A 7,787-nucleotide genomic window follows, 5' to 3' on the forward strand; every position below is an offset into this window, starting at 1 on the left:
AGTCAAACAATTATGGGAGCAACACGACCCCCCAAAATACTTGGGACCCATGGATAAATCCTGCTTTTAGTGGAGTGGTGAGGAGAAAAGCAGACCAACAGCAGAAGGCAGCAAAGGCAGTGAGAAATGGGAGCAGAGCATAGAAAATAGAGTGTCTATTCCACATTGGGCACACACACTGATCTTCTCAACAATCTTCTTGGGGTGGTATGAGTATCTGCAGGTCTGCATGACTTCCAGGCCATGCTCTGGGCAAGATCCACAGCTTGGATTGTGAAATCCGGAAAGGGAGAGGGAGTGGTAACAGGTACCTGATTAACAGGTAACAGGTATGGATTGAAAGAAATGGTGTGGGGAAGGACACTAAAGGTAAAAATTATTCTGCTTCCAAAGGTTGCCTTTATCGATCACTTCCTGGAACCCTAAGTATGCTTTTTACCTCCAGACATTGAACTCAAGGGTCACAGGGTAAGAGAGATGAGGTGGCAACTTGAACATGCACGGAATCTGGCTACAACTATACCTCCAGCTTCTGGGAGCCACAGAGCTAAACCAGGCACGGGGGATGCAAAAATGCCAGACTTAGAAGGGTTTTCACAAGGAGAGGCGTGATACCTGTGGCTCAGCCCTGGCATCTTACCCAGCCCCACCCACCGTCTCTCACCTCCTGAGATAAGGCTCCTCCGCACAGGTCCAGTCTACCCATCCCCGCAGGAAGTAGGTATCTCTTTCCTTTGGTCTGGAAGAGAACTGGTCCCGACAGCCACCAGAGGGCGGTAGATAGCAGGGACCCCGTGGACTGAAGTTGCACTGCTCCCTACAGGCAAGTGCTGGCTCCCCGGTGGTATGACCAAACCCCTCCATCCCCTCCAGCACAGACATTCATTCCCCTTCCACTGAAGTCCAACTTCCTCTGAGCTTCCATTCCTAACTCGGGGCACCTGTCTGAGTTCCTGCCTCTCTGGCTGCCTTGGAACCTGCAGGTTCCAGGAACACTCAGGTGGGGGAGGCAGAGCCTGGAGAAGGGGAGGAGGAAGAGGGGGATGGTGGAGGAAGCCAAGAGAAACAACTAGGAGAGGCGATCAAGAAGAGCACTCAGGTTGTAATACCTATAGGCCCTTGCATGGAGAGCCTTCCCTCCTCCCCCTAAACACACATACGCCAGGGCTTGAAGCTGTTCTCTCTCCTTCAGGAGAGATAGGTTCCAGCCCTCTGTTCTCGTTCTTTCTCTTGATCAAGAGTGTATGGGGACTATCAGTTATAAATTAGCTAGGGATTCCCAAGGACCATCAGTTGGTCCAGTGACATCCCAGAATAAAACATCATCCCTATCCAGACTCTGACACCAGGGTAGGATGGGAGCTAGGCTGATTCTTTGCAGCCTTCAGGGAGGGACTAGGACTGCAGCCTAACAATCAGGGACCAGAATTCTCCGAGTAGCAGTAATGTAACGGCCTGAGACCTTGCTGGAGCCACTATGAACCAGAGAGGACATGCGTGGACCCTCTTGCTCCTTCAACATCCCTGGCCCCTCTGTTCGGTATGCGTCATGCACGTAGAATTCTGGTCCTCTCTGGGTGGGAGAAGGGGCCAACAGCCTAGAAAAGAGGAGGATTCTTCTGGTCTCCAGTTGCTGATGGACTGGGATGCCCCCTCTGAGGGGAGGAAGCAGGCAGGAAGAGCTGCTGGGTAAGGAAGGAGGAGTCAGATGTAGGGTAGTGACTCAGGGTTGGTCCCCTTCTCCCCTCCTCCTGAGGTGAATCACCCCCTGAATACAGAGATTTTCCAATAAGCTCCTGCAAGCCTTCCCTTTATTAGCCCACCTGTAGGAAAATGTCAGACATCAGATTGGCTGGCTGTGTCAAACAGTGTTAACGCCGTGCCCTGGCCCCTCACCTTGCCAGGCGGGGCAAGCAGGTCATTATATTACAATTTATAAATAGAAAATAAAATAAAATAATCGGGTGGGGCTGAGGCACTGAGGAGGAAGAGGCGAAACAGTCCTCGTCAAGGAGTACCCACCATCTACCTAGGACCCAGGATCTCCTCTCGGGTGGAGGCTGCCCCCACACCAAGCGGTCCAGGCTTGCCTCTGGTTCTCCGCCTCCCCTCCTCCCCCACCCCCGAGTCAGCATCCTCTGCTGCCCACTCCCCCAGCTCTCCGCCCGCACGCCGGGGTTTGAGCAGGCGCCTCGAGGCTTCCGTGTCCGTCGCGCTCAGCCCAGTAGCTCCTCCGCCAAGCGGTAGAGGAACCGAGAGTACCAGTGCATGCCCGTGGGCTGCACCGCCCCGCCCGGAAGCAGCGCCCCGAGCGCGTGCAGCAGGCGCAACGGGGCGAAGGCGCGGTGCGCCCACTGGTGACTCTCCAGAACCGCGTAACACGAGGCCAGCACGTCGTTGACCAGCAGCGTCCCGTGGGCCGTGAGCGGCGCGAACACGCCCACGGCTTCCTCCCTTGCCACCCGGGCCACGCGCGCCGGCCGCAGCGCGTCCCCGCCGGGCGCCAGCACCGAGTCCCCCGCGCGCAGCCGGCGCGCGAACACCGGGGCAAAGTCGCCGGGCGCGGGCGCGGGCCCCCGAGCCGCGAACACCAGGTGCCAGGGCGTGAGCAACAGCTTGCGCGGGGGTCGCTCGGTCTCCACAGCCACGAAGGAGGCCCGGCGCTGCAAGTCCCGGTCCAGGAAGAGCAGAACGGGCGTGGGCACCACCCGGCCGGCCGCGTCGGCCGCCAACACCCAGTCTCCGCGATGCAGTTCCCGCAGCCCCTTCCGCTCGCCGCTCCGCAGGCGCACGGTGGCATTTCCCGGAAAGCAGCCGCCGGCCCTGACCGCCAGCGAGTTATCTGCAGGGAACAAGCACAGCGAGGACTGAATCGAGACCAGCGGTTCCAGATTCTGAGAGATGCGGGTCAAGCCCGGGGCAGACCTCGCCAGTCCCGGGACGTGTAATTTCCCACGGATCTGGCCCCAACCTTGCGGGGGGGGGGGGGGGTGTTACAACACTAACGCCCGCTTGGTCTCCCCTAGCGTCGCCCCAGAGCTGCGCAGCCTCAGTTTCCCGGAAGGAGCGGTCTTTGGGCGGACCTCACCACCCACCCCCTACTGTACCGGCTTTGACCGACACGTGGACGTGGTTGCGGGACTCGTAGTAGACCCAGTCGAAGCCGGCCTCCACCGCCAGGCGCGCCAGCAGCCCATACTTATTGCGGTCGCGATCCGACGTGGTGATGTCCAAGGCACGACCCTCGTAGTGGAGCGAGTCCTGCGCGTGGTGGCCGTCCTCGTCCCAGCCCTCGGTCACCCGGAGGCGCACTCCGGGCCACATGTTCATCACCGCAATGGCCAAGGCGTTCACGCGCTCCTTACAGCGCTGGCGGGGAATAAAGGAGTCAGTCTCCTCGCTGCCACCGCCGGGGCAAGAAGGGACCTGGACGGAAGGGGGTCGGTTCCTTGTTTTCCTGGCCCCACACCACTTCCTCCCAGCTTCTGAGTGTCCTGGGGAAGCGAGAACCCGAAGAGGTGTAGTGGCCAATATGCACTTCCTTCCCGGAGCGTTTGTGGGAGGACGGTGGGGTCGCCCCAGGGATCGAGAGGGGGTGCCTATCCATGCCCACTTTCGACGCCCGCCGCTCACTCATTAAGGGACCTCGGCTCAACCTGGGAGAGGGCAGGAGCTGAGCGGGCGGGTGGCAGCTCGGGCAGGGAGGGGCTGGGCAGCCCGGAGCCCCGAGAGGAGCCCCTGTTTGAGGCTGGCCCCCGCCCCAAGCCCCGGCTGCCCTCCCTCCGCCTGATTCATCTTTTGTTTCGTTGCCTTCCCTGGCACCGGGCATCGCTTCCTTCCTTCCTTCCTCCTCCTCCTTTCGGCCCCTAGCATTAACCCCTTCGTGGTGCGAGTGCCCCCCACAGAGGTGCCCGAGCCGAGCCGTGCGGGACCAAGGCTGCTGGAAAAAGGGTTTGGGTGGCGGGGGCCGCGCGAAGTACAATGGCCATTCTCCCGGATGACTTAACCGAGCGAGAATCCCGGGCCGAGGCCGGGGACGCGCCGGGAGAAGCGGACTCAGCAGCTCCATCCACAAAGGCGCTTTTGAGCCGCCCCGGCTCCGGGAGAGGAAAGGGCAGAAAGCCGCGCCCCCCATCCCTGCTCCCGCCCGCCGGGCCCCCTCCCCCAGCGCGACCGGCCCTCCCAATTCCAGCTCCGGCCCTGCCAGCCGCGAGCCCCGGCTCTCCATCCCTGCTCCAGATGCAGCCGCGAAAGGCGTGGGAGCAGCACCTGAGATTAGCGGGAGCTGCCCTTGCGCGGAACTGGGGGGCCCCCTGCAGGGTGGGAGTGGAGAGGAGGCAGAGCCGCGGTGGCTGGAAGCCTGCGCCCGGGGGAGTGAGACCGCGGTTATCTGGGCGGCTCTCGTCTGGGAGCCGGAGACCTTGGCGCGCACCACGGCACCGACGGCGGGAGGAGGCGCAGAGAGGACAGTTTCCTTTTCTTCTCCCCGCTCCGACCTCTCACCTCAGACTTGGTTTTCTCCTAAGTGCCAAAGGGGCACTTTCCTCCTTCCCTTCTTCCCGAGTTTTCTACACCTCCGCAGGGTTGGAGAGCAGGGGAGGGGAAGACAGGAAAAGTGGTAACTCCTTCCAACTTTTTGTCGTTTTGTCCCCCAAGGAGGCCCTGGGGCCTTGACCTGCGGGGGCAGCAGCCCAGTGCAAAGCCAACTCAATGGAGGCCTTTTGCAGCCAGGGTGTGGGAGATAAGCAGGACCGAGGGGTTCCCAGGCCTCGTCAGAGCCCCTCCTGGGCCTGTCCCTTGTTCTGGACCCTCTGCTGCAGGTGGCAGCCAGGCGACAGGGCCACACTATTCCATGACCAAGGAGGGAAGGAGTGTCCCTTTCCTAATCTCCGAGTAGTAGTAGAAGGAATTCTTTCTCCCCTGGACAGGTTTTCCTAACAAAGTAACCTGGAAAACTATGGCAATTAATCGGAGGAAATCCGCGCCACTCCCTCTCCCTCCAGCTCCCCACTCCATACACAATTAGGTGGTGTAATGGAAAGTGTATAGACTTAGAATCAGGAGTGCTGAATTCTAGTCCCAGCCATGCCACTAATTAGTTTTAAGACTTTGATTAAATCGCTTTTCCTCTTGGGGCCCAGCTCTCAGCTGCAAAATTGAAGCGAGGAGGTGGAAGAATGACTTCCAAGTTTCCTTCCAGGTCTGATATTTGAGATCATTGGCCAGAGGGTGGCCCTTCACTCGCAGGGCATCGCTCACCTCCCATCCTAGGTCGCTTAGGTTCCAACCTGCAGCAGAGGCTCGATACATGCTAGTTGAATTTAATTCTCTAATCCCAAGGAAACCCCTTGAGGTAACCCCCCAGGAGGTAAACCCCCCTGAGCTTGACGGATGCCGGAGCACTTTGATTCTCAGGTGGGCCCATCTGTTCTTCCCATTGAGGACTATCTTCACCCAAGACAGTCGTTTAGGCTCTAGAATAGTCTTGCCTTGGTTCTAGGATGCCTCCCCCGTGCTGAAGACGATTCCCGCCCAGTCCCTTCTCAGGTAGATGGCCTGGTGACCTAACCCTTGGCCACCCCCTTTCCACTTGGCTCCTTCAGTCTCTGTAGCCCACAGAGCTTTTCCACAATCCGGTCAGGAGCCAGGCTAAGGGTAGAGCTTTCTGCTGCGGCCTGGCCAGCTCCTGGCCCCCAGCTCACCCCAGCCCTTCCTGCCTGGCTCGGTAGCTGACCCCCGGTCCACGCCTCAGCCATTTCCCGTCTCGCCGGCCGCCATCCTCTTTTCCCCGCCCTCGCCGTCTCTCCGGGCTTCACTCTCACTAGTCCCTCCTCCCCTCCCCATTCCAGCCTCCCCGGTTGGGATCCCTTCTGATCACTGAGCCCAGTAAGCACGGCTTTGGGGTTTTGGGGGGGAAGGGGTGGGGAGCGGTGGAAGGGTAGGGAGAGGCAACCTTTGAGGTTAAGGTCCCCGTGGATGAAGCCCAGCTCACCACCCTCCCGGGCTGCGCACGAGCTGGCAGTGCCCTGGCACAGGTGGGGCGAGGTCCAGCTTACCTCGGTCATCAGGCGGTCTGCACCACTGTTCTCCTCATCCTTGAAGATGATGTCCGGGTTGTAGTTGGGCACCAGGTCCCGGAAGCGCTCAGAGCCCCTCGCCACTCTCCCCTCGGCAGGCCCACTGGCGCCCAGGGTCCGCTCGGGCACGCTGGGCACAAATTGCTTGTAGAGCAGCGGCACGAGCTGCTTGCGCACGTAGCGGCGCCGGCCCACCGGCCCCCGGCCCGGCCCGCAGCTCTGGGCGGGCAGCGCCAGGAGTGCCAAGCAGCACAGGGGCACCAGCCTGGCCGGCAGCGCCATGGATGCAGAGGACTCTGGCCAGAGGGAACGTTCTTGTCCTACAGCTCGCCCCTCAGTTGGGCATCTCCCCCGGCACCAGAGAGCGCAGCAGGCAGAGCTGCCCCGAGTGCCCTAGAGCTCCTGTGGCTCTGCGCACCTGGCCGCCGCCGGCGCTGCCCGCATGCCCCCGGGGGGTCTGGAACCTGCTACTGACGGGCCATCATAGCAGGGAAGGGGGGTCGTGGGTGAGTGCCAGCCCAGCCTGGCTCCTGCTGCCCGGCTCCGGCGCTGCCAGAACGCCCTGCTCCGCCTTAAGTGGCCCCTGGCCCCGCCCCCCGCCCTTCTCCCAGGACCGTCCCGCCCCCTCCCACCGGGGCGGGGGCTCTAGCCGGTCACCGCTGGTCCATTTCACGACTGAAGCGTGTCCCATCCTGGAAACCAGGCAGGCACCTGTTTAAGAAATCCTAGTAGCTTTTCAGTCCTTAGCTGCCTGGATAAGCATCCTACTCCCAAGCCTAAGCTTGGCACCAGAACACCCTCCTCTGGTACTTGAATCGGATCTTTACTCTCCCAAAGCCTATCCTGGCAGCCCATTGTCCTCTGCTATCATCCAGGAAGTATGGGCTCCAGTTTCTGCCCAAGGCCAGCCAAGCTCTTTGGGCATACAACCAGAGACGTTCTTCTCCATGGTCCTCCCCAAACCTCCTCCACTTTCATCTCTCCTCCTTGTGGCAGTACTAACCAGGACTGGAAGGGGTAGGTGCCAGGGGACCATTTTCTCCGGTGACTTTGCAGCTTTCTGCTGAGAGCTTCCCTCAGAATCAGTTATAATCTGGTTCTGGACTTCAAGCTTCTGTCCCATCTTGTCCTTGCCAGACACCCAAGGGCTGCTTCTTTTCAAATGCATAACTTGTCAATTAGAAGCTACTGGAGGGCAGTCGGTACTTCAAGTCATAGTCTCTAACCGACTAATGGTCTTTTCCCTTTCCCTTCCATCTAGGCACCTCTTTAGCTTGCTCCCTCTCTGGACCCCCTGGGGCTGGCTCTACTTCGGATCACTCAAGTCTCATCTGAGAGGCTTTGAGCCTGCAACACTTCACCCACCAATCTATTATCATTTAGAAATCACTTTCTCTAAGAAGGCCTCCCTGATGTCCTGACACTGCCCACCTGTTTGCCTGAGAACCAGTAATTAACTGCCAACCATTGTAGTATTAGAATTGTATCACCCTTCTAGACAAAGCAATTCTTAAATACAAAACTGAATCCCCAAGGCTAACTGCCTGGCCTACAGTAGGCCACCCAGCAAGTATCTGTGGCAACTACACTTTTTTGGTAATCTATACTACTGCTCTCTCAGCTCCATGGCTAGCACTTACAGCAACTTCGTGTATACTAGAAAAAAGTGGTCCTTCCTTAAGATAGGTGCCATTTGCAAGAAAATAGTCC

At 59.4% G+C, this 7,787-nt stretch overlaps 1 protein-coding gene across 1 annotated transcript; it reads right to left on the reverse strand.

Moving 5' to 3' along the window:
• Positions 1 to 1,781: 1,781 nt before the first annotated feature.
• DHH (desert hedgehog signaling molecule) lies at positions 1,782 to 6,660 on the reverse strand. The gene is made up of 3 exons (XM_038577537.1): positions 6,057 to 6,660; positions 3,108 to 3,369; positions 1,782 to 2,842 (listed from the first exon to the last, which is right to left on the reverse strand). Exons 1-3 carry the CDS (start codon positions 6,357 to 6,359, stop codon positions 2,217 to 2,219), a joined length of 1,191 nt encoding a protein of 396 aa, XP_038433465.1. The 5' UTR covers positions 6,360 to 6,660; the 3' UTR covers positions 1,782 to 2,216.
• Positions 6,661 to 7,787: the final 1,127 nt, after the last annotated feature.

The sequence above is a fragment of the Canis lupus genome, chromosome 27 (assembly GCF_011100685.1).
Source record: "Canis lupus familiaris isolate Mischka breed German Shepherd chromosome 27, alternate assembly UU_Cfam_GSD_1.0, whole genome shotgun sequence".
NCBI lineage: Eukaryota > Metazoa > Chordata > Mammalia > Carnivora > Canidae > Canis > Canis lupus.

Coding starts and splice junctions, on each gene's coding strand:
- DHH (XM_038577537.1), bottom strand. CDS start 6,359: ATGGCGCTGCCGGCCAGGCTGGTGCCCCTGTGCTGCTTGGCACTCCTG. Junction 3,370..6,056: donor CAGACCGCCTGATGACCGAG/GTAAGCTGGACC, acceptor ATTCCCCGCCAG/CGCTGTAAGGAGCGCGTGAA. Junction 2,843..3,107: donor CCACGTGTCGGTCAAAGCCG/GTACAGTAGGGG, acceptor TGTTCCCTGCAG/ATAACTCGCTGGCGGTCAGG.